The sequence below is a fragment of the Phalangium opilio genome, unplaced genomic scaffold (assembly GCF_054372755.1).
Source record: "Phalangium opilio isolate 3A_F unplaced genomic scaffold, DU_Popi_V2 ptg000079l_1, whole genome shotgun sequence".
NCBI classification, from domain to species: Eukaryota; Metazoa; Arthropoda; class Arachnida; order Opiliones; family Phalangiidae; genus Phalangium; species Phalangium opilio.
The window spans coordinates 7,077,079-7,103,459 of record NW_028324187.1 but is presented as its reverse complement, the minus strand read 5'-3'; the positions used below and the strand labels follow the sequence as shown (position 1 = coordinate 7,103,459).

The following is a 26,381-nucleotide window of genomic DNA, read 5'->3' as shown; positions in this document are numbered from 1 at the left end:
AATTGTAAAATATTATTAAACGTAAACAATATTATTATCTCCGACTGCTAAATCAAAAGAACCACATTTTGTTTTTTAGTTTCATCACAATGTTTTTTGGTGTGTATATTAGTTTAGTACTAGATGATGAAGTAGTAATGAAGATGTGATAGTAGTAGTAGTATTAGTATTAGTTTTGTAAAATATTATTAAACGTAAACAATATTAATCTCTGACTGCTAAATCGACTTAAGAATTGGAAACTACTAAGATCAAGTTCAAGATTTAGGATAAATACTAAATAATTCTTTTTAGTTTCATCACAATGCTTTTGGTGTGTATATTAATTAATTCCTAGACGGTGAAGTAGTAATTAAGATGTAGAAGTAGTAGTAGTGGTAGTGGTAGTAGTATTAGTTTAGATTGATATTATTTGTAAAATATTATTAAACGTAAACAATACTAAATAATTCTGTAAAAGTAAATAGTAAAGTGTTCAATGTTTTATAATTAAACTATCGACTGTCTAATTCTACAATCCAATGATAATAGGTGGCAGCACATTATCAGAAGAATAATAGACTTAAATTGTTGACTAAATAATCGGTTAGTTTGTTGTAAGCTGCAGCTGTGTAGGTGTTTCAGTATACATTCCGACACAACCTCGAAAGCAATATTTAGTTTTGTTAGTTGAGCTTGAAATTAACATAGCTGTATTTGAGTATTAGACAAAATACAGCAAGCACCACGATGGGTTGACACCATTTCCGTCGTCTATCGATTGCTTAGCAAAGTTCTCCACCACCACGCTTCGTCGCTAGAGAACCTTGTCCTACTTTTCCCTTCAACCAATATAATTCCATGATCCAACTCTTTCCTATATTTCCTACACGCTATCCTAAGCCTTGGCTTTTAATATTAAACGCATACTGCCAGTGCCTTCGACTCTAGATACTAAAATACAAGATGGCTAAAGGGCTGGGTTCAAAGTAGTACTAGTAGCCACAGAAAGTTTTAGTGATTAGCCTCTCGACAGAATCAGCACGTAGTGTATAATTGACATACAGATAATTTTAGTGAATAGCCCCTCGTAACGCTATCTTTAACAGTTCAAAAATTATTATCCGTAACTTACAAGTAACCCTTAATAGACGTACAGAATATTTTAGTGAATATCCCCTCGATGTGCAGACTTTAACAGCGCTAAAATGATTACTCGTAACACACAAGGTCTGTTAACCCTTGCCATATTCCAATGTACCCAACCATTTGTACGGATAACCCTTGCCACATTCCAATGCACCTAACCATTTGTACGGATAACCCTTGCCACATTACAATTCACCTAACCATTTCTTCGGATAACCATTGCTACATTCCAATGTACCTAACCATTTATTCGGATAACCCTTGCCATATTCCAATGTACCTAACCATTTATTCGGATAACCCTTGCCATATTCCAATGCACCTAACCATTTATTCGGATAACCCTTGCCATATTCCAATGTACCTAACCATTTCTTCGGATAACCCTTGCCATATTCCAATGTCCCTAACTATTTATTCAATGTCCTTTTCAATAACGAACGAATGAATATTATTCAAGGTGGAATTAATGTCTATTCAAGAACCTGAAGGAAATTATTAGAACTTATATTTATAAAAAAAGTGGTCTCTTAAATTTCCCAACACGAGGAAATACCTACAATTACGTCAAATGGTCTACAGTTGCAACTACAGACGAGCGAGAATACCAGAACAAACGTCATACTCTTTGGGAAAACTGACCACATCCCAACTGACAAAGCAACAACCACGACCTCATCTTCGACCTCACTAATCTGACGCAAACTAATAGCCCCATCGTATACATACATCATAGGATACGAATGTCTAAAAATGGTTTGCCGTTAATACCCTATTTCTCCACTCCAAACTTAAAGAGGTCCAACACCCCAAATACGTAATAATATTCCCATGCCCCTATTATACAGGGGGGCCAAATATTGGGGGATTCCTTTATATAATAATGTGTAGATAAAAAGGTAGGCCTAGGAGTTCGTATACAATACAATACAATTGAAGTGAAAGTTTGGTTTGATTTTGAAAAAGAAAAAAAAGATATTTCTTCTTACCGATTTCTGGGTGTATTTATTTTTTATCTCAAGATGTTTTGAAAACTTTCGATGATTCCAGATATTTTTCTGTGAATCCAAATGGGTAGGAAACCTGGAAAATTGAAATAAGTAACATTTAATTTAAATTTAAAACCTTGTAGAAGTTCCGAGTTTTTTTTCGGAAGTTACACTTAAAAAGGGTTATTTATTTATTTTTGGTTAAGTTTGAATCCGCGGACATATTGTAAAATGGCGGACCAAAACCAATAAGTCCTGAATAAAATAACGTCTGCACGTTTTAAAAAAGTTACTTCACAAAAGCTGACATAACTACACTAATTAGGAATTCTTAATTAATTAACCATAAGTGAATACTCATAACCTGAGAAGTTCAACATCATCATTAATATTAGCAAAGACATTTCTGCCTTTATTGACGAATTCCGAATAAGAATCAATAATTTTTAATTGTGTTTAAGATATGCGTTATTACTGTACTGTGTATTAATGAAAACTAAGCGCGTTAAGATAATTACACAAAATTTATTGAAAAAAAAATATTTTAACTGCAAAACATTTCATCAACTTACATTTAAGTTTGAAGAACTGACAACCGCTTGTCAAACCTGTCATTATTCATGAAACTATCCCTTTAAACAATCACTAACTATTAATAATTAAGTTTAAACTGACAGATATAATTAAATAGACGTTTCGGTTTGTAACAATTTTGTCTAAAACGTATCAAAATAACGCTTAAATTTTCAAAGAGAGAGAGAAAAAGATTTTCAGGCTACACTTTGTCTTATTTCCGTCGGCGTTGTGAGCCTAAGGCTAGCCTGGACAATCTAAGCTAGTCAGCAGGCTCTCTTCAAGGATGAGCCTTATAGCAGCGAGCCTTACTGGCGAAAACGGGTCAAATCGATAGCCCTAGGATGGAAAGCGGCAGAAAATCGTTCAAATTCTATATTACTCGACCTAGTTTCGCCGTGCACGATGTTGGAAGGAAAAAGGCTATAGCCGCCTTCTCCAAGGCTACTAGGCAAAAGCCTGGCCTTAGCTACTGTTAAAACAAGCCTGGTCCAACACCGTTATAATGGCTACGCCCACCTAGATTCATTCCATCTTTAAAAGATGACAATCTCCAGAACAAAATAATTAGTATTAGGACAATAGATAGGGGAGGAGCTACGGGGACGTGACGTCAATATCGGTAGCCTGAGCTGACAACATCCAATATGGTCGCCAAAAACCGAGGTAAGAGATAGGAGGGTGTTACGTCACAAAAAAGTTTGTGGTAGCAGACTATTTAGGTTTGATAAGTTAAAGAGTTAAGGCGGTTCAAATTTAGAACCTCGTTTCTTGATCACAGCTGATTATCACGTGATCCCTCGCTATTTATGGGTTAGAGATGATTTCGTTTTGGCATAGCCCACTCAATCACGTTTGGATAGCGTGCAAGCCTGCTGTTTTGGTAACAGAAAATCGTCTGCTTCAATTCATAGTTGAGAGAACGCAATTGAGGGGGTGCAATTTTAAAAATGGCCACGAATATGACGTATTCTTTAAATTATTACTATTTACTTCAACTTTTAAAAATTTAAATTTCCAATTTAGTTAAATAATTATTCAAATTACGCTATTTTAAATTATTTACAAACAAAAAAAATATGAAGTTCTGCGACTGAAAAACGAAAGAATATTGCAGCCGACAATCAGATCAAGTTCAGAGTTACAACGATAAAAAAAAATTAATATTCAAATTGGGACGGTGGTGAAAAAGTTTGGGAACTACTTCATTATCACTTTAAAGAAATAAAAAAAAAATTCTTTCAGAAGTTTACGTTTTAGCGCTGAAAATTCGCGCGTGCGATGGTACCACGCATGGGCGAACTTTGGGGAGGGGGGGGGAGTAAAAAAAGACGCCACGCAAACACCACCAAATCCAGTGGACGAAGTTTTTTTTAAAAAAGTCGCTTAGTATGTTTCTGTAAAAAAAAATTGAGTTTTTCTTATAAATTTCTATCCATGAAGCATGTCGAGCAGTGCCTAATTATTCCATTGTTGGCTTCCATAAACTCCCCTAATCGTTTATGCAAAAGAAAAAGAACAAAAATTGTATGTCGGCGTTGTATATAAAGTAACACAAGGAATAAATACATCTAATGGGAATCATCGTGCCCCCATATTATTATGCCAGTTTTGTGGGCCGTGTTTCTTTCTAGTCATGAATTCATTGGCTGGATGGTATCAACGAGAGCTCCTGGGCACGCGCAAGGTTCAAAGCAATGCAGTGAGATATATTATTGGCCAGGTAAAATAAAGAACTTCAGACAAAATCCGCCTAAATACGTTGAGAAAAATTGCCAGTACACAATAATTCCAATTAAGCTGTATGCATTCCTGGTACCATATTAACAATAAGCTGACTTCCGTAGTACCAATTTTCTAATAGACTTTTTTCAAAAGTTAGGGGGTAAAATAGAGTCTGGTGTGTTGACCATATTGTTTTCTAGAGACCGAACAATACGGAGCATCGAAATTTGGTGCAGGACTGATAACCCTGTGAAGTCTTATCTAACGTCTTTGCATCCGCATACCGTCCTATCAATATTCCATCTTAAGCCTATATCAAGCAGGCGATAACGTCGCCATTTTGTGGGTCATTTTAATAATAATAACAAGATCTTGTAATAATAATAATAAAACCACAAAATGGCGATGTTAAAAAAATAACTAAAAATAAATTAAAATACAAAATGTTCAAATTAATATCAAATTTGTATTTCAAACATCCGTATATAATGTAAAGGTGTATAAAGGTACACACGTACGTTGATATCAGGGAAATAACTGGATAACTAGCTATTTAGGTCACGGACACGATTGTTAATTCATTAAACACTGTATATACTCATGCCGCCGTCTTTCATTGGCTCTTAAGTTATCTGATTGACGCCAAGTCGTAATATTCAAATGACTCATTATAACTCCCGTTTAATTACTCCATGTTAAATTAAATTCCAAAGGCAAAGGCGTTTCATTGTTGTTATTATTATTGTTTATTTTACAATGGTAGCGTCCTTAACGAGTGAGAGAGAGAGATGCAAGGTATTTACACGAAATTTAGAATGATTATCGTAAAATAATATTTGAGATGAAATTTAAATATCAAAAAGAAAATCAGGATATATTTTAATAAATCACTATTAAATACCAAGAAGCGATATCTAGTTTACTAGGGAGAAGGTATAAGATCCCTAAGTATTCGCGCGCCGTAGTCCCAGTCCCCCTTTCAAAATACAAGGGGGGACGTAATGGGAGGCCGGGCTATTTCGCTGCCTCTCCTCAGTCGGACAAATACAAGTAATTTTCGTTATCATTCGCGTCGCACTGACGTGAGTTTTCAAGAACCAATGAGATGCTGGTTGTAATTTAGAGGCGGGGATTAACTCCGGACAGCCTACGTTTGGACTAGAGATAAAGCTAGAAATATGGCGAATTTATACCTTCTCCCTAGTAAACTAGATATTGCTTCTTGTAAATTTTTAAGATTAAAATCAACATTTAAATCTATACTCCGGACTAGAATTTATTTATTTTTAATTTTTAATCGAAATAGCGTATAAAATAATGAATATATCAAAATTGGAACCATGTTTCTATCTACAATAGAGAGCTTTCAGTTGAAGGGGAGTAGCGGAGTCTCGTGACGTAATTTACGCCGCCATATTGGTGGGTTTAAAGCAGGAACGACGCTGAGACCACCCAATATAGCTACCAGAACAATGGTAAGACTTGGGAGGGTGGGCAAAGGGTTGAAAATATCCCCCATTAAACGTCGACTCGTGACTCCGCTTAACCAATCAGATGCAATCATATCACCCACAAGGCTTCCATTCTGTAAAGTTTGTCGGCCATTTTGGAGATGGAAAGGGGAGGAGCAATATTAAACTACACCCCTATGGCCTCTCTCAATTGGACGAATCCGTCAGATGGTATTCTTTAATCTTACTAGGCTTTTAGGGAGAGGTTATTATCAACTTATGATAACTCCACTAATAAATTTATTTTTTTTTTTTTTTGGCAAAGAAAAAAAAGAACCAGTTTCAACGTGAATTTTCTCTAATTCACTCCAAAACATCCAAAAATTAATTCCAGCATTTTATGTGAATAAAAGTCAGGGGGTTTAGTGTCGGAATCATTAAAGTTGGTCCTTTTTATGCGGCACGTAAAAACCTACGTTGGCAAAATCACGTTTGAAATCCAGCAATAAATAGAGGTTTTCTTTTTTAATTTTGCTCATAGACCAACCATTCTTTCAAATGTGCTTACAACGCTTTCTGCTCAAGAATATCAACGCATCTTGAGAATACCATGTACTTTTTCTTCTCTATTAGATTTTATATTAAGTATAAAAGCGCATGGTTCTTTTGCTTATATTGAATTTTAGCCCTGAACTGAATAAAAACGTTTAAAACTTAGAAACCGGTTCCGTAAACAATGTTTTATTTTTTTTTTTTTGGCGTTATAAAACTTTTTCAGGTATACCTTTTTGTGTTTGATATTAAAAAGAAAATGTACAGGGGGTGCTCGGAAGTATATTAGGTCTATTTTAAAGGGCAAGTGTCATGAAATATATAGTTGGGGTCTTTGCCTTTCTATTTTGAAGCTGGTTTTCATTACAAATTAATTCACCTCTTTATACGCTTTTAATTCTTAATATGCTCTTTCAATAAATGAAAATAAATTTTGACACCCCGTGAACCTGAACTTTGAAAGGTCATAACTCAAGCAAATATAAACTTTCTGCGAAATCCCTTTAAGGGGTGATAGCCCTAATCGTTGTCTAACCAACGAGACCAAATACGTTTGGATAAGTCAATTAGGGCTGGAAATAATCAGCTTTGAATAGAAAAGTGAAACCGACGCGCCATTTTTACTTGAACTCCAATTAAACTTTAAACCATTATAACTCTAGCTAAACTGAACCCAACCGGAAATCCCTTTAGGGCGTGATAGCCCAACATGTCCCATATCCAACGATACCAAACAATTGACCTTACATCCACCAGGGACTGAGATAATCAATTTTTATTAAAACATAAATAATTTTCGACCATATTAAATTTTTCGATGTATATACTAGATAGTTTGGTGTGCATAATACATTTTTTTTGGGTTACGCAATGCGTTTGATGCATACGTGTTTAGAAATGTTGATGAAAAGCCGGTGTTTTCTGTCGGGGTCTGGCATGGCCTATTGAGGCCACTATTAACCTCAATCATTCGGAGCCATTTCGAGGGCGTGTTCCCTATTGAACAACGAAAAAAATAAAGGCACGGTGGCCAGCCCTGTGACGTAGAGTAGATCAGAAGTGAATAAAGTCGAAGACCGCAAAAGCTCAGTGTCTATAATATTGCCAGCTAAGGTACCCACCCGGAGTTCCCTGGATGTTTAAACACTAAATACAATATAGTTTTCAGACTAGAGGGAATGATACCAAGAAGGCAGTCTAATTGGAAGACAAAGTGCAGACTAAGTACCGTCGAGTCCTGTTGTAAATGGTAGCAATCCTCCTTGTGTGAAAACTATACTTTGGGTAAACACGTAATCTGCAAAATATGATGGGCTTTCTACAACTTTAAAATTTAACAAAATGATGATTGCTTAATTAATTAAGTTAATTAGGGGATAATTATAAAGTTAAAATGTCAATTTACGGATCTAATACATGACATTCTTAATAAGGCTAGGGGTTTGCCGTTGTCCCAACCAACCTTGAGAAGAACTCATCATGAACCAAACAAATACTCGACTTCTAAAAATAGGCCTTTACATAAAATCCGTATGTTGCCGGGGGAAAAAGCAGAGACGAAGGCTATTCTTCCCTCCCGCGAAAAGAAAATGTTGCCGGGGGAAAAAGCAGAGATGAAGGGCGTTCGTACCCTCCCGCGAAATAATTTATAGAAAGGCCTATTGAACTTAAATTTCCCTAGTGTTACCAAGGAATATGGAGATAGGGAAGTTTGGTCAGTATAGGAATCTCTCTTCACGAAATGTAGCAGGTCACACGACTTATATTCGGCGTTAGTTTGAACTGCGCAGGAAACCGGTAGTGCCGCCTATCCTCAGCACGATGCGCGAGAAAAGTGCGGCGCGTGCGCACATGCACATCCACGCCGAAAACGGGATTTTTGGGCGACCGGAGTTATAGCGTTACACGAAGCTTCCCTACCTCCATATTCCTTGGTGTTACAATTTAATATCAGGCAACTAAATGAACCAATTATGACCAAACAAATAAATTTGTGATATAATATGTCATATAAATCTCCATGAGGTTGTATTTGTTTATAGAATTATCTAACACACGTAGATATAACATAACATTACGTAATAATTATTTTTTCTCTTGTTTTTTTTTTTAACTTCAACCCTTTCTAAAATAAAAGGAGTGAGTAGCTTTATTTTCCTCCGTGAAAAAGGGGTGGTTCTAACTCTCTTAACTATTTGGGGAATAAATAGGACCGGAAGTTTAACCCCCGTACTTGTTTTCTGACACATTTGGTCCCGCGCCAAAGAGCTACTAGGGACCTACTTTGCAATTTGCAAGCCGCGGCGCGTGGTTTACAAGCAAACCCCCCTTAAAAACTTGTTTATTTTTGTCTGTCGGCTGTTTCAACAATATTACTCATAGATAACCCTAATATAATAAAGCTACAATGTATTATTACACAAGTTTATTCAAGAAAGTCTGTATGTTTAAAAATAATACATATTATTCGCCAATCGTTCTAAAATTTAAACTGACTGATCAAAAACATTGAGGACACGGACACTGTAGTTCATAATGCTTCCTTACACACTACACGTGGTTGGTATTAGTTTAGTATAGTTAGCGATTAATAGTTACGGCGTTCAAATTTGCGTGAAACTTATTCTTATACCTATAACGTCAAAAACAACCGTAGATGAACGGTATATCCTAATTATTAATGGTTCAAAATTAACAACTACTAATATTAACTTGAAATTATGTGTAAAGATGTATAATCTATCATATTGTCGAAGAAGCATTCAATTTTGTTGAACTTCATCTTAGTTATATAAGTTTTTGCGTGAAACTTATTCTTACACCTATAACGTCAAAAATAACCGTAGATGAACGGTATATCCTAATTATTAATGGTTCAAAATTAACAACTACTAAGATTAACTTTCTATTTTGTGTAAGGACATAAAATCTATCATATTGTCAAATAAAAATTTAATTATGTTGAACTTCATCTTAGTTATTTGAGTTTTTGCTGTATTAATTTAGTTTTGTGTTTGTTTATTATAAACAACAGCAGTTTTACGATCCTAGATATAATTATGTCGACAAATCGAACCCGATATTTTTGGCCCATAACAACCCCTCCAAAAAATAAACAGATAAATAAACGTAAATTCAACTCACCATTTAAGTCAGTAGATATAAACCAAAATTCCCAATTCAAGAACAGGTCAAAACAAACACCAGTGGCAGTTTAATTAAATTCACACGCACATGAGTCTATTCACGAAACACATTTAACATAAAAATAAAATTTAACACATCCCACGTGGAGATAATTTTAATAAAAATCGATTTAACGCATGCGCGGTAGGTTAATTTTACATTTAAATATAATATTATAATATGGTAGAAAATTCACGCGGCAACACCACCGCACTGTTTACGCGCACAACGCCAAATTTCAAGATGATGGTCGAAGCAAGGCGATCCCCTAGTTCCGGAAAGTTGTAAGTAGTTTTGAAACCAGATATTTTTCTAGGTGATGAGAAGATGTTACACTGACCCACTAGGCCTGAAAAATCATCTGGCCATGCATGCACACAATTTTTATATTATTTCTTTTTTTGGGCGCGAAAAAAGGCGATTGAGTATTCGTTACGAATTTCAATTAATTTTTAATTTTGTTAATTTTTCTTTTCTCTCATTATATAATTAAACATGGCGTCTTTTTAGAAGAAGAAGAATTATTTCTTCTCGAGTGTTTTGCGAAGATAATTTTAATTTTTCGTTCGATTCCTGTAAATATATTTATTTATTTATTAATTGGCATAAGTAATATGATTTGTTTATAAGTAAGTAAATAAATAAATAAGGAACCTTGGGTTTGGAAAAAATGGCCTTGTCCTATTATGTAAAATTATTTAAGGTTTATTTATTTAATTGGAATTTAGGGAAGAATAAAATTTCCCTGATGTTTCTGGGATTTTATTTTTAAATACGTAAGTATTATAGAAAAACTTCCCTTAACCGAGGGGCAAGTCACTCTCGAGTCAAAAATGAATGCGATCCAAGGGGTTAATCACTATGAAAGTGTTTGAACACTATTTACAGCTATATTAGGCAACAATTACACCAATTCCACGCCGTAATTAGACTGATTACACCATAATTACGTATGTATATTAAAAACTTCCCTTTACTGAGGTGTAAGTCACTCTCGAGTCAAAAATGAATGCGATCCAAGGGGTTAATCACTATGAAAGTGTTTGAACACCATTAGGCAACAATTACACCTATTCCACGCCGTAATTAGAAAGATTACACCATAATTAGGCATTTTAGATCAATATTACGCCGTAATTACGCATATTTCATCAAATATTACGCCGAGTGATTAACCCCTCGATTATTTACTCCCATACATACACACATACAATATACTTGGGTGAAAAAACAATTGATGACGTGACTAGCTCAAATTATTTTGAAGGTACAACACATACACAACTGCACATATTTCGAGGAAATATATTATAAACCTTAAGGGGCTTGGCAGCCATCAAAATATTGTATTAGAAAAAATAAAATAACTCTTTTTTCTTATTAGAATATTGGTAGAATTTTACTGTACAACAAAATGTTATACAGTTTTCGTGTGAAATAGAGGAGCTTACAAGCCGCTTAAAGCGTGTAATACATGAAAAAATATATATGCATATTGTATTATATTGTATAATGAAAGAAAAAAAGTTTTTAGGAGAGTTTGGAAAAGAAATTCAGCTAGCATTGCAGACCTCCATTTTACGCTAGGCGATTTTATGTACCCGTATAACAGAGTAAACCGGTTAGTTGAATTAAACCACACATGTGATACCCTTGAAATTTATTTGAAGTTGCCCTTTTCAATTTAATAACCGTCGTCTGCATATAGGCCTAATTTAAATTACACCGTAATAATAAAACCGATATCAGTAAATTATAAAGAACAATTTACAATTTAAAACTTGAATTATAGTTTGTTCTTAGTGTTAAAAGACAATTATGGGCTTAATTATCATTGTAATCGGTAATTTAAGTCACAAATACATGTTTTAAAATAATAATATCGGTATCAAATGACATTAGGGTTAGGGTTTATCCAAATTTGCTGACCACTCATGTTAAAACTTCAGCGAAAATTCATTATGTAATTTATGAACGACCCCCCACACCATTAGATTGAAATTAGCTCTAATTACTCAAAATTTAAACCAGGTACTTCTTTATAAAATACTCAATAACACCTGTATGTCTATGTTAGGCCTATTTTTTTGTATAGAAATTACCATTACGTAGTTGGCGCGCTTTTTTTTTTTTTTTAATAACCATTGCCTATGTTACGTAAAAGCGGGCGCATCTAAAAGGCATACGCATAGACCAGGAGCAGACGAAATTTATTTCACCAGAGAAATTCAACGTCGCGCCTCTACACTAGGCTAGGGTAGCTTGCTACTATGTTAAAATAAAACACTACGCTTTTGCCATCATATATCTGCCATTGATATTAAACCAAACCTAAATAGGACGCGCTATGAAACAGCATTGAAACACTTAAAACGTAAAATAGGTCACTTTCTCTTTCATCAAACACACCAAATTTCCGTCTAACTAAGGTTGCAGCTTGTTTGCAATCGTTCTAGGTCTAGGGCTGTGTTAGGCTTTCATAGAAAAACGAATGAAAATTTAGGCTACCCGTGCCTATTTCCGGAATGATTTAAGACAAAATTCAGGCCTAAAATACTGCCTAAATGTAACTTTAAGTTATACTAATTCTAAATACTTAATTGCGTTTTTCTTGTTCGGTAAAAACCACCCTTAGCGGTAACTAGTTATATTTCGGGCGGGGGGTAGACTTAAGTTTTACTCCGGGACTACACGATACTCGAAGGGGGGTAAATAGAGACCAAGGCTTCGCGAGATTTATTTGTTTAAAGTTAATTACGAAGGACAAATGAAACAGTACCTCATCTTCGTGCATTCTCGTATCGTTACAGCTTCGTTATGGTGAAGATAATTAATCCAACGCGTTTATATTCGCGTTTTAACAATGTTGACGTGTGAAATTTGGCCCAAAATGATGTAAACGTACGCACCATCCAGTTAAATGACCCGTGGTTCAAAAACACCGCACCGACTAGGCTCCGAGTAACCTACTGTGTTACTAAGACTAGTATACCAAAGCACTAGGCCTATTCACTAGTGCCACAGTCTGCTTTCGTAGAAAAAAGAAATTATACAGTCATTACCTACCCCTATGTCTAGCCCCCTATCATAAAAATATTGCAATACGGACTAGTAGCGACATCTATGACGTTAAACATTCTTAAATCAATCTTATTTATTTATCAATTTTATAAATTAAAAATTGAACATGTTAATATATATTGTTAATTATTTCATAAACTAAGTAGATTTATATTAATTAACTAAATTTAATTTAATTAATCAAATAAATTTAGTTTAAATTTTGTATAATTGCGATGGCGCTATATTCGTTTCTCTCCCTTTGTATTTTCAATTTTTAAGGATTAGAATAGCAGACGACACTATACTATACCCTACTTTTTCTTGCGAGACGTAGCGTTTTCCTTACAAATTTCCACTTTTTAATTAAAAATCCGAGTATTTAGTTAATTTTAATTAAAGATATCATTAAAATGGTGGTTGTTTGCTCGGTTCGAGGCTGTGGTAAAACGAAGGCTAAAGATGGAGTATCGCTATATCGATTTCCAAGTGTAAACATGAATAGCAGGTTATCACAATCCTTGAAAGATTTGCAATTAAAACGATGTAAAGCTTGGATTTTTGCTATCAAAAAACCAAATATAACTCTTGAAGGGTGTGTTTATCGTCGAGTATGTTCTGAACACTTTCTATCAGGTAGGAATAATAATATTTAATGTTATAAAACGTCATAGACATAGGCCTAGAACCTCTCCGAACATTTGGTACTGTTTTTCCAAAAATACCTTATTTTCCTCAGGAAAACCAGCAGAAATAGACGATTTGGGAAACCCAGACTGGGTTCCAACCCGTAAACTTGGTTATAAAATTCCATTAGTAACCCAAAAACGAAAATATGAACCCAAACCCCCCATGATAATAAACATCACATCCCCAGCCCAATCTACGACTACTACCACCACCACAATCTCCAAAACGACTCCCAGACCCATTAAGGAAGACTCAAATTCTGACCCTGACCCTGACCCTGAATTTAAAACCAAAATCCCAAGAATGAGCCAGGAATCTGAATCAGATTCAGAATCGGAATCACAATCACCAGTTGACAAAATTCTATTTTTCAATTTTGATTATTTGAATAAAAATGGTAAAGCTGATATGGTTTTTAAATTGACAAATGAAAGTGCTTCTTCAAGCTCTGATAATTCTGAGGAAGATACGCAAGTATCTGAAAATGAATCAGAAAACGTTAGAATGTCAGGGAGTAATGTAGTTCGTAAACCATTTATTCAAAAACTTGTAAAAGAAACTGAACCAACGAGTAAAACACAATCAACACAAACTGATTTAACTTGGGAAGCACTTGAAAAATTGGAACGCGAATTACTTGAACTGTTGAAACAAATGGAACGTAATAACATTGTAATTGCAACGTAAAATTATAATTATTTGTACTGTCTTAGCACCTTGGAATGAATGCAGTTGTAAAGAAAACATCGTAAACTACATTTGAATCATTGTTAATATTTTTGGGGGTTTTTTTTTATTGGAATGTAGTACCAATGCTAAGGTGTTAATAAACTATGTTTATTGATTGATTAATAGCAATTTAAGTTGCTATATAATTTCAAATTTGATATTTTAAAAAATAAAATATTGTTATAATATGAATATGTATGTGAATATTTGCATCTGAAATAAAAACATTTTAAATCTAATTGAAATCATTCTTTAATTTAATTTAATTACTATTAATAGTGTAAGCTTATTACATAAAGGACGCATTATAACACTCAATTTAGATAGTATCAGAAGTATATAATACTTCTCTTCGAGAGAAGTGTACCACAAAGCTAGGTAAGTGTAACGTCATTCTTCCCAACATCATAATATTTGGAGCAAGGTTACTAAACCGAACCGAATCACATACGCGATAAATAGTTCCCTCATCATTACTCTATTTGGCAAGACGCACTTGTGGATTTTTGTCCCACCCCAAGACGAGGTTTGTGGGTTGATTGCTGGGGATTTAGTACCAAACAATTATAGAATTCACCTTACGGTGCGATGCCCATAAGAAGTTTGATGAGCGGGAAAGCAAACAAAAAGGGTGAGCCTGGGAAGAATGACGTTACATAACTTAAGTATGAAGAGGATACAGAGTGGCATCCTTCTTCTATTATCCCCTTCTGATAGTATACAAACATGGAGGATTAATACCACTAACACCAGGAGGCCTGGCTACCGGAGGACAGAAACCCCTCTGCTATTGTCCACCAGGTAGCTTGGCCTACTGGTGCAAATGGTATGAATCCTCCATGTGTCTAAACTATCTATTGTAATAATGTGTGTACATGCAAAGTAATAATGAATGTGCAAGAAAAGTAATAAAGTATTTGCAACCTTACAAACACCAAAGATATCACCTTAAAAACGGGTTTTCCAAATGAAAATCACCGGTGGTACCAAGCTTGGCAAAACGGTATAGATGTAGAGGATAGTTTATCATTGAAAGAAATAAAAAATAATGAAGTTTTCCAATATTAATTAATGATAGACTAAGAAAGAGTTAAGCAATAATTTGTCTCATTAGGAATAAATAATCGGCAGCGATGTCCCATAAATAATGAGGCTACGTTATACTAGATAGTAATTTCAACTCAACAGGTATCACCTCTGTGAAATTCTACGAATAATTTACCTAACTAGACTTCGAGGAGAGAATCTTGGCCAACTTTCGCAATAGAAACACCTTTGATCACACTATACTGTTTCGTTATAAAATATAGTAACTTTATTATAAACCAATTTAATGTCCCCCAAAAAAATCACCTGCTGACCATCTCAGACAAAACATTTATCTGTAACTTGGCAACAAATCTTCATTAACAAATTTTAATTTTTTTGAATTAAAGTATGATTAGAGGTATTGAATAAGCATAATTTATAATTTATAAAAATTGTGGATTCAAATTTTGGTTAGTTAAAAAAATTACGATTTCGTTGGTAATTCATGGTAATTTGAAGTGCGAAAATTAATTCTGAGTCGTTACACGTGACGTTCGTCCTACATATTTCAACCAAGCGAATTCAATTATAATTTAAATAAAATAATATTTTTATATATAATTTTACAATGAATTTAAATTAAATTATCTCCAAAACTGATGCAAATTAAAAAAATAAAAATTATCAAAATGCATGCATGCTTACTACATTGTTTTCAAAAGCTAGATATCAAGTGCGAACATATCCTGGAAAATTTAAGGGCATGGTAATTTAAATCAAAGACGTTTTTGGATTAGTCAACTACTCAACTCAATGGCCCACGCATTTTAGTAACTTAGAAATCTCATGGTCTTTTTTTCAGTGACATCTTGCCGGTTGTAAATAAAACAGTAGGGTTTCCGTTTCATGTCTTAGAAGCCGGCTCACAATCTTCGTATTAACACAGATATTTTAATGCTAATCACAGTAATTGATAATCAATAGTAATTGTAATACGGCGTAGGAATATTCAATGTAGATATAAAAGTAGTTCGGTGTCTTTCAAGGTGGGATAGAGACTTTGCATTCAGTGTTTTACGGTCATGGCTCATCAATAATTACGCGCGTAGAAAGTTAGATAGTTAATATGAAACAAATATTTATGTATACGCTGACGTAATGAATAAGTAAAAGTATTTGTAGATAGGGGGTATAAATACGGTGTACGGTGATACTGAACGGACATTGAGCTTCTGAACATCATCGGATTCAAACTAACCAACCATGTTTCAAGTAAGTTCAAATATATCTTGGTGGTAAACTCTGCATTCGGGTTACGCTTTCGCGAAGACGTCGTTAAGTTAATTGTTGCAAGTCAAATTTAAAACTATACATATTTCAGGTGGTAATCGTCGCTATATCCTTATTGACTATTGCCCAATCAGGATTTTTAGAGGAACCTAACATTAGTTTACTTCCGGTTACCGGAACCGATCCAATTGGTTCGTCGTCAACCTTATCCTTTAGCCCCTTAACACCAGTTAGCTACTTGGGGGCAAATGTTGCCAGTAGCTATTCCAGATTTAGGGTAATATATAATCACTCTACGATATGGAGTTAACTTACCATATACTGATGTAAACACTCGTAAAACAGCTTGGAAAAGCAGCCCTAACTCCCGCAGCATCCCGTCCAATCGTGTACGTGGCTCCAGTACCAGTACCATTGGCACCAGCACCAAGTGCACTGGTGCAACCATCACTGGCTTTATCACCGACATACAGCTATAGCTACCAGTACAGACCATTGACTTATACCACTCGACCACGAGTTATTTACCACACGCCTTCAACGTCATCTGAAGAACAAGTACCAGAGTCATCTACTACTGGCGTTCCTCAGGTATTTTTCCATCATTGATTTTGTACGTTTACCATTGAAGTACTTACTTGCTTATTGGTGATTAGAATAACGAGGTGAATGGTAACGAAGAACAGTACCCCAAACCAGAAAATAGGAAAAACTTCGAACCTAGTCGCAAAACGTACCGTCCTGAATCATTATCAAATCAAAATGTACGTATCTATGATTTAATTATTGTTAATTGGCTTTAATTGTGCAAATTAACTTATTTTAGGATAAGGAAATGGATGATGCGCCCATTTTCATAAATGCCGAGCGTGGGGACTTTGGACAGAGAATTCCCAAGTCGCAACAAGAGCAGCAAGATGAAGGTGATAATACAAGCAATAATTATGGACAAACCGGTGAACAACAAAGAAATTATGGTCAACAAGGACCTCAATCACCCAACTATGGACAACGGGGCCCTCAACAACCAGTTTATGGACAAGAACCACCTCAACAAAACAACGGCCAACAAGCAGCTTATGGACAACAATCACCTCAACAAAACAACGGTCAACAACCAGCTTATGGACAACAATCACCTCAACAAAACAACGGTCAACAACCAGCTTATGGACAACAATCCCCTCAACAAAACAACGGTCAACAAGCAGCTTATGGTCAACAATCACCGCAACAAAACAATGGTCAACAAGCAGCATATGGACAGAGACTACCGCAACAAAACAATAATCAACAACCACCAGCTTACGGACAACCACAAAACTACGGTCAACAACTTCCCAACCAACAAGCCTACGGCCAACAATTTCCTCAACAAAACTATGGCCAACCACTTCCCAACCAACCAGCCTATGGTCAGCAATCTCCTCAACTAAACTATGGACAACAACCAGTTTACTCCCAGCAACCACCTCAACAAAACTATAGACAACTACTACCCCAACAACTACCTAATAATCAACCAATTCCTCAACAGCCAATCTATGGCCCACAAAACTACGTTCAACAACCTCTCCAACAACCAGCCTATGGACGAGTAAACTACGGTCAACCCCAACCAATTTACGGTCAAGTTGCCTATAATCAACAACTGCCTCCTCAAGCAACTGAACAACCGATATCCCAAGTTGATTACCAATCTGCACCACCTCCAGCATTCTACGGATACGAGTATGGTATCGAACCAGTCTCCTTCAACAATCAACAACAAAATTTTGGCGCTTCAACCAACGCGTACGGCTTAACCGTAGCGACAACAAACACCCAAGAAAACGAAGCTAACAACGGAACCGAACCAACAACAACCGATGACCCAACATTAACGCAAATGGAAGATGATAGCTATAATTCAACCCAATATCAGAACACAACTGAAGACAGCTCTAACCCGATGCAAGACAACGCGAACAATGACGAACCCAGCACCATGTCACCTACACTAGATGATGGACAAACAGACCAAGAAACAACTACACCACAAAGTGAGCAAGATATACCCAGTCAAGGAGAAACACCACAGAATGGTAACGGACAATTACCACAGAATGGCCACGGACAATTACCACAAAATGGCCAAGGACCATACGAAAATCACCCAATATTCCATCAAGGTTATGCCGGTTACGCTGTACCAGTTCCTCCAAAGACGGGCTACCAATACAATCACCAGTATCCTCCCAGAAGTCGCGTACTCTTCCCTAATCAATACGGCCACGCATACGGACAAAGAAAGTACTTAATTATCCCAGCTAATGGCATTGTTTACACTAAAGGATAAATTCGAAAAAAACCGTTTGTATAAAATCTTAAAAAACGTTGTACTTCTTTTAAATAAATATCTCTATTTTTCGTCATAAATTTCTATATTGTTTGTAAGCCATCTTAAATGGGATCAAACTTAACATTTTCCAATGGGAATTTAATCTTTTTTAAGACTGCAAACAGGAGTTTTAAAAATTTTGACCTTTCGCCTTATCTTTCATCTACTGCAGAAATCAATGACTATAGAACACTTACGGAACTTGAACAGGCAACTAGTTGTTTAAATTAATATCATAACCCTATAATAATGCAATCTCTTCAGTCTTGTTGCGCATGGGCAATGCTAGACCTATACTTATCACAATAATAAGTCGAACAAAGAAATGTTTTCAGCTTCCTGTCTATATAAAGGACGAAATCAGTCTGTCTATGAATCACGCACGTTATGGAATTTGCCCGAAAGATCCTCGTGTTATTTAGAATGTGTTGTTTACCAAAAAAAATGATAACGGAAGTAAAGGGCTAACACTTCACGAAACCCTGGTGGCAAACTACCATGATAACTTGACAATCTAGATTACATTAATCATATTGTTCTCTGGAACATGCCAGACGTCGTTTGTACAACATTTTCACAGTCATTTCACTAATTACTTCACTTTAATTTACGCAATATGGTGTTGGACCAAATATGGGAGAATCCTGGACCGGACGGTGGTTGGAGTTGGGCTATTTTATTTGCCACGTTCTTAATCAGATTCTGTTCGCATGCGACGCAGTCTTTCTCAACTATTATGTTTCCTACAATTGTCGCGTCATACGAAGTTGATCGAGAAACCGCTGCCTGGCCATTCACACTACGACTTACGCTAAGAAGTTTTACTGGTAAGTACCAAACTGGTTTTACTGAGAAGTACGTTACTAAAACTTATGTTACGTTACTTGATGGCTTCAGCCATAGTGGCAGCTTGGTTACTGAAGAAATATTCAATACGTAAAATCAGCCATAGTTACAACTTCATTCAAGTAATTGGTTACATGGTATGTTACGTCGGTAGCTACAACATACTATGGCTTCATTTTGGTAATGGCATAATCAATGGTAAGTGAGGCAACGTGTATTATAAACTTCAACCCTTAAGTAACCTTATTTATTTAGGAATCGGAGTGGGTTTAATGGACGCCTGTACCATCGTGACCTTGAACGAATATTTTGTGACGCGTCGTGTCATGGCCAACGGCGTTATGTACACGTCTACAACATTAAGCGCTATGGTGCAACCACCATTCACAATGTTTCTCCTTCACCAATACGAAATACGTGGTACATTTTTGTTCTACAGCGCATGGGCGATGCAGTGCTTTATTGGCGGGTTTTTAATGAGACCACGTGACGTTAAACACTTCCCAGTACTTAGGGACACTAATAACATACCTTTAACTAACAACGAAAACGGGTCAACACCTACGGAACACTCAAAGACAAAGGGATTTTTGTGTCATAGTTGGAAAGGTGTTAAGATTAGAAAAAGGTCCATGGTAAGGACAATTTGTCATAGTGATTTGGACGACAGTCACTTGGAAGCCTTCAATATGTCTCATCAAGATGTGGTTGGTAACGGGAGGACATCACCTCCTCTAAATGGATTTCAAACACACGAATCTGTTTTGAATGGAGAGTTTCACAATTTTGAGACCATCTCTTTGGAATCCAAAGAAGATGAACTACCCAGGTGAGTTTGCTTGTTTAAGGTTTAGCAAGTTAAATTTTCTTAAGTAATTACTGCATGATTTAGATTTTCAAATACAAATCTGCAAATGAACCCGGAATCAAGTAGTTCAGACATAACAATAAACAAGTACGATGTCCTCGACAATACAAGCTCAAATTACGCGTCAGTCCATCAACAAAACGGAGTCAATAACCATGACACAAACGTACTTGAGTCAGCGAGCGCTAATACTCAACAAGAAGTCAAGCACAATATAGTTAAAGAAGTCTTCGAGGTCTGTTGCAACCCAGTAGCTGTGATAATATTAATCGTCAGTACCCTTCTGCTACCACTGAGTCAAATATACGCCTTAATTATCATGGACCACGCGGAACTAGAAGGCATGTCCGAAGAACGCGCCGTAATGGTGGTACCAGTCTTGTACATATCAGAGTTATTAGTCCGTGTACCCATGTCATGGATAATTGAGAAGGATTACATTGCGAAGCGACATTGGTACACCATTATCATGGTTATCTTGAGCATGGGTTTCTTCGCCATTGCCTTCACCCACGATGACTTTGTCCTGTTCTCGTCATCCGCTATGGTTGGCATTTACACGTGTTTTATGCATTGTCTAAGGGTTGTGATTACTGTGGATTATATGGGTATTGAAACGCTAGCCATAATGCACGGATTAGTGTCGTTTTTAAACGGATGTACTTATCTTCTGGTGCCAAAGATTTTAGGTATGTATTGTAAATATTATAAGTGGCACATTTTGTTCATTGTGGGTCAGATTTTCACGTTTAGGCCTATTTTCTAAAATTCTTAAGACTTTTGAGGCCTATTTCCACAATAATTCCTGAGTTTTTTAACACTGCATTTCTTTTTAGGTATATTATTTTCGATTAACAACAATTACAAAGCAATGTTCTTGTTTTTGGGCACCACAAATTTACTGGCGATATTTTTATGGCAATTCGTGGACTTGGTTCACAAACGACAATTAAGAAACAGAACCGTTTCTTGATTTACAAAAACGTTAGAAAAAATAACCTGTAGAAAGAAAAATCTTCATTAAGTTAGGAAAATAGCAAATGACTTGATTGAATTTGTTGAGTACAAATGAAAAAAAAATTAACTACGCTCGTCATAATTTTGACTGAGATTTTTTTTAAACTCTGAATTTATTTTATCAACTTATTTTATAATTTACTCTTTAAATAAAAGCTGATGATATTCTTATATTTTTATATCTGAACCTGATTTAATTTAATATCTTATATTAAGTAACAATGTAAGCAATAAGTATGACACTTTTCATAACTGTACACTTAATTTCTCAAGAAAAGTTTGTTTAATTACACGCTCTAAATTGATAAAGGATTGCCTCATTTTAACCCTAACGACGTAGTCACTGATGATTAGGACTGAATATCAGAATCAGGCGCAATGGCCTTAAAATTAACAAAATATTTTTGCCGAAAATTAATATCGAAAATAGTTCCGGGGGACCAAATTTCTTATCGAAATTTAAAGGGATAGTGTCATTCACTCATTTTTAATGATGCAATCCAATTAAAATATTCGATTTGTTTTTTAAAGACTGTCCGATCACTTTCAAATGATTACCCTCGTCTTTAAATTCATTACCTTCATTTAAGCATTTTAATTAATAGAAATTTAAAATCTGCCTTAGCTAGGGTTTAGACTGTCGTCAAGAAGTATATCACCTTCACTTTAAAACTATACATCCCTTCAATATACAGTATACACTTACATAGTTGAAATTACAGTTTTTCCAAAATTGAAACTGATATTATCGAGATTTTATTTACCAGCACGTTTATTGACCAAGTGTCGTGTTTCAAATATATTTAACCATTCTCATGCATGCATATAAATCTTTGTTACTACTACTATAATAATCTTTGGTTAAAAAAGAATAATAACAAAAAACGTGACTGCGACGCAGTAAGCGCTAAGCGGCTATAACCAAAATGTCCTAGTCTATCTGTATAAACTTCAAAGTATTAAAGTTGTCGTTATAATTAATGAATCGTATTAATTAATCACCATCGGTACCTACGAGGACATTACAATTGGCGACGGAGCCTTTTTTTTCGATTCCACGAGGGAAATATCATATCAATAACTCGCACCATGCTATTTATCTACTCAACCGAGGCTTAGCAGCTATCTTATCACATCGGGGCTCTATCTATATCGCAAGTATTGCTATCAATCATGGCTTTATCGTTACCAGTTATTTTACCCTTTGACCTTACCACGGATGCGGAAAACCTAAATGCCGCATGGACCAAATGGTGCCTTAAATTTGATAATTATCTTGTTGCTTCTGGTATCAAAGATACTGCCCGTCGAAAGGCTTTATTTTTACACTGTGTTGGCGACTCTGTCCACGACACTTTTTGTGCCCTCCCAGGAAGTGATACGACTGCAGATTATGAAGAGGCCAAAGCTTTATTAACGCAACATTTTGCACCAAAGCAAAACATCGACTATGAGATTTTTAAGTTCCGAGAGGCTAAGCAATTTGAACATGAAAATATCGATGCTTACCACGTTCGTCTTCGTACTCTCTCGAAATTTTGTGCGTTTGCTGATCCTGAGGTGGAAATCAAACGGCACATCATTCAGACCTGTTTATCTAAGAAGCTACGCCGAACTGCGTTACAGGATCCTTCGTTAACCTTGGATAAACTATTACAACTGTCCCGCCTCATGGAACTATCTGAAGCACAAGCCACCAGTATTGAGAAAACCAACCACCAACCGAATTCATCAACCTCTCTCTCGTATTTAACCAAACCTCCTGCCAAAACTCGATGTCAACCAACCACACCACCATCATCTTCAACTCGCTTTCCCAGGAAAGAGCAACCAGTCTCTTATCAGTCTAAATGTGGATTATGCGGTGGCTCATATCCTCACCCAGTAAACCGTCCTTGCCCTGCCAAAGGAAAGACGTGCAACGCTTGTGGCAGACTAAATCATTTCAGTCGAGTTTGTCGTTCACCCTCTAGTCGCTCTGGTCAAGCGAAGAATGTTACTAGTCATTCTAGACATCCTCATGCAAATCAAGGCAAATCAGTCGTTCGTGTGATACAAACACCAGATGAGGGAGATGAAGACACCGATTTTGGAGATGGAGAGACCGATTTTCTCTTCTCACTGAAGACTCAAGAAGATGATTGCCCTGCCAGCAATAAACCGCTTATCAAGGTACGGATTGGCGAAGGCATCGCCACTGTACTCATGGATTCAGGCTCAGATGTCAATGTTATCAGTAACTCAACGTATCAGTCCTTACCTAACAAACCTAAACTGCAACCATATCACCGAGAAGTATTTGCATATGGTGCAAATATACCCTTAGACATTATTGGAGCCTTTAATGCGACTATCAGCGTGAAACGCCACCACACCCTTGCAACCTTCTATGTCATTGATGACAAAGGTCCAGTAACACCGTCCTTGATAGGTTATCCAACCTTATTGCAGTTGAATATTCTACCATCACCAGAAAACCTGTATCAAATGGTCAATCAACTCAGCGATGAAGATCTCACGAAGCAATACCCCGCTCTCTTTAGTGGCATTGGCAAAATGAAAGATGTGAAGATAAAACTAGCCATTGACAAATCTGTCACACCAGTGGCTCAACCGCACCGACGAATACCATTTCACTTGCGCCAGGCTTTGGACGAAGAATTGGATCTACTTTTGGAGCAAGACATCATTGAACCCGTATCAGGCCCAACACCGTGGGTGTCACCTGTTGTATTAGTAATGAAAGGTAACAAGCTTCGTCTATGCGTTGACATGCGCATACCAAACACCGCCATCGTCAGAGAAAGACACGTCATGCCAACTCTCGAGGACATTATCCACAAACTGAATGGCGCTACCGTCTTTTCCAAGTTAGACCTGAACAAGGGGTATCATCAGCTAGAACTTGACGAAGGTTCAAGACCAATCACAACCTTCAGTACACACAGAGGTCTCTACCGATACAAGCGCCTCAGTTTTGGTGTCAATTCTGCTGCGGAAATATTTCATCACATTGTTTACTGCATGCTTCAAGATATTTCTGGCACCGTCAATGCGTCAGACGATGTACTGGTGTTTGGCACCAATCAGCAGGAGCATGATATTGCTCTGAAGAACGTCTTACAACGATTCCAAGACATGGCATAACCCTGAATTTAGCCAAGTGTCTTATCCGTCAACCTAGCCTTGAATTTTATGGCCATGTTTTTGGACCATCAGGCCTGTCTATCAACCAGAAGAAAATTAGGACGTTGCAAACACTTAACCGACCATCAACGCCCGATGAGGTGCGCAGTCTTCTAGGGCTTGCCACGTACTGTTCAAGGTTTATTCCCAACTTTTCGGACATAACGCTACCCCTGAGAGCTTTAACAAAGAAGGACACCGCCTTGAAATGGGGGTCCGAACATGATCAAGCTTTAGCTACCTTGAACAAACATCTCTCCAATGATACCATTCTTTCCTACTTTGATCCTGCAAAGGAAACAGTCGTTTATGTAGATGCCAGCGCTACTGGTCTTGGTGCTATTTTGTCCCAGCTCGACGCTCATGGCAATATATCCATCATCTCTTTTGCAAGCAAAGCTTTAACGGATGTCGAAAGCAGATATTCACAAACCGAAAGGGAAGCTCTAGCGGTGGTATGGAGTTGTGAACACTTTCATCTTTACCTGTATGGTTCGCCTTTCCGCGTTATTACCGATCATCTCCCACTTTTAACGCTGTTGGGTAATCCTAAAGCGAAAACCTCCGCTCGAATAGAACGTTGGAACTTGAGATTGGCACCCTACGCACTATCATTGGTATTTAAACCCGGAAAACTTAATCCTGCGGACTATCTTTCGCGCCATCCACGGGAACCATCCAACGACTTAACGGGTCTATCCCCTGCAACTGAACGCCATGTTCATATGGTCTTACGCCAAGCCATACCAAAAGCCCTTACGTATGAGGACATAGTACAGGCGTCTAATTCTGATCAGGTTGTCCAGCGCATCATCAAATGCTACCTCTCCGACAATTGGCGCACTGACCCAGGCGATTCCGATCAAGCTACCATTAAAGCCTTCTCACAAATCAAACATGAACTGGACATAGTCGATGGAGTAATACTCAAGGCGCATCGCATTTACGTGCCACCATCCCTACAAGACCGCGTCATTGCCATAGCGCATGAAGGGCATATGGGACTAGTGAAAACGAAACAGCTCTTACGTACTAAAGTATGGTTTCCGAAAATGGATGAGCGTGTAGAGCACATAATCAAATCATGTATCCCGTGTTTGGCTGCTACCCCACACTCTACCACAGAACCACTTCGCATGACGCCACTACCCACCAAACCTTGGTCTGAACTAGCCATCGATCATTTAGGTCCATTTAAAAATGGCACTTACCTTTTAGTCATCATTGATGAGCACTCACGTTTTCCGCTGGCCGAGATCGTGTCTACCACATCGGTTGAAGCGAATCTCAAAGTTTTGGATCGCGTCTTCTCAGTCTTCGGAGTACCAGACGTAGTAAAATCGGATAATGGCCCGCCATTCAATGCTAGAGAGTTCACTGCCTATTTGAAAGATATGGGTGTTCATCATCGCAAGATCACTCCCCTCTGGCCGCAGGCTAACGGTACAGCAGAACGTTTTATGGCGTCCCTTGCAAAAGCACTACGGACAGCCGAAGTCGCGGGAACGGATTGGAAAGAAGCACTTACGAAGTTTCTTCGCAACTATCGTCTCACACCGCACTGTACTACGGGAAAACCTCCCTCCACCGTCTTGTTTGGTCGCACAGTGAAAGGAAAACTTCCTACTTTGTCACATGAAGAACCGAAGGATTTGGTCGATTTGGCCACAAAGGATCATTCC

General features: G+C 36.8%; 5 protein-coding genes and 1 long non-coding RNA gene across 7 annotated transcripts in view; 4 read left to right on the top strand and 2 right to left on the bottom strand.

Moving 5' to 3' along the window:
• Nucleotides 1-12,607, bottom strand: part of LOC149654569 (uncharacterized) — a 44,435-nt gene extending 31,828 nt beyond the window's left edge. For both annotated transcript variants that reach the window (XM_089846130.1, XM_089846132.1), the window contains exons 1-3: nt 12,384-12,607; nt 9,563-10,177; nt 2,118-2,211 (exon numbers count right to left, since the gene is read on the bottom strand). The gene's annotated coding sequence lies outside the window, so the exon portion shown is untranslated. The remainder of the gene's footprint in view (nt 1-2,117; nt 2,212-9,562; nt 10,178-12,383) is intronic.
• A 360-nt stretch (nt 12,608-12,967) lies between these two features.
• On the top strand, nt 12,968-14,322 carry LOC149654568 (uncharacterized). Its single transcript, XM_089846129.1, has 2 exons — nt 12,968-13,300; nt 13,404-14,322. Exons 1-2 carry the CDS (start codon nt 13,078-13,080, stop codon nt 14,039-14,041), a joined length of 861 nt encoding a protein of 286 aa, XP_089702255.1. The 5' UTR covers nt 12,968-13,077; the 3' UTR covers nt 14,042-14,322.
• Nucleotides 14,323-15,375: 1,053 nt separating this feature from the next.
• LOC149654567 (uncharacterized) lies at nt 15,376-17,174 on the bottom strand. The gene is made up of 2 exons (XR_016370647.1): nt 17,041-17,174; nt 15,376-16,949 (listed from the first exon to the last, which is right to left on the bottom strand). It is a non-coding gene; the product is annotated as an uncharacterized LOC149654567 (long non-coding RNA).
• On the top strand, nt 17,063-18,820 carry LOC149654566 (uncharacterized). Its single transcript, XM_089846128.1, has 2 exons — nt 17,063-17,166; nt 17,229-18,820. The coding sequence occupies exon 2, from the start codon at nt 17,238-17,240 to the stop codon at nt 18,738-18,740; it is 1,503 nt and encodes a 500-aa protein (XP_089702254.1). The 5' UTR covers nt 17,063-17,166; nt 17,229-17,237; the 3' UTR covers nt 18,741-18,820.
• Nucleotides 18,821-19,262: 442 nt separating this feature from the next.
• On the top strand, nt 19,263-21,692 carry LOC149654565 (uncharacterized). Its single transcript, XM_089846127.1, has 5 exons — nt 19,263-19,609; nt 19,680-19,826; nt 19,884-20,457; nt 20,521-21,185; nt 21,333-21,692. The coding sequence occupies exons 1-5, from the start codon at nt 19,399-19,401 to the stop codon at nt 21,467-21,469; spliced, it is 1,734 nt and encodes a 577-aa protein (XP_089702253.1). The 5' UTR covers nt 19,263-19,398; the 3' UTR covers nt 21,470-21,692.
• A 611-nt stretch (nt 21,693-22,303) lies between these two features.
• Nucleotides 22,304-24,660, top strand: LOC149654564 (uncharacterized). Its single transcript, XM_089846119.1, has one exon. The coding sequence runs from the start codon at nt 22,687-22,689 to the stop codon at nt 24,658-24,660; it is 1,974 nt and encodes a 657-aa protein (XP_089702245.1). The 5' UTR covers nt 22,304-22,686.
• Nucleotides 24,661-26,381: the final 1,721 nt, after the last annotated feature.

Bases quoted from the DNA above. Each gene is read 5' to 3' on its own strand.
- LOC149654568 (XM_089846129.1), top strand. From the start codon at position 13,078: ATGGTGGTTGTTTGCTCGGTTCGAGGCTGTGGTAAAACGAAGGCTAAA. The intron at 13,301-13,403 runs GTAGGAATAATA...TATTTTCCTCAG, and splicing joins TTCTGAACACTTTCTATCAG to GAAAACCAGCAGAAATAGAC.
- LOC149654566 (XM_089846128.1), top strand. From the start codon at position 17,238: ATGGATGATGCGCCCATTTTCATAAATGCCGAGCGTGGGGACTTTGGA.
- LOC149654565 (XM_089846127.1), top strand. From the start codon at position 19,399: ATGGTGTTGGACCAAATATGGGAGAATCCTGGACCGGACGGTGGTTGG. The intron at 19,827-19,883 runs GTAAGTGAGGCA...TTATTTATTTAG, and splicing joins TGGTAATGGCATAATCAATG to GAATCGGAGTGGGTTTAATG. The intron at 20,458-20,520 runs GTGAGTTTGCTT...TGCATGATTTAG, and splicing joins AAAGAAGATGAACTACCCAG to ATTTTCAAATACAAATCTGC.
- LOC149654564 (XM_089846119.1), top strand. From the start codon at position 22,687: ATGGCTTTATCGTTACCAGTTATTTTACCCTTTGACCTTACCACGGAT.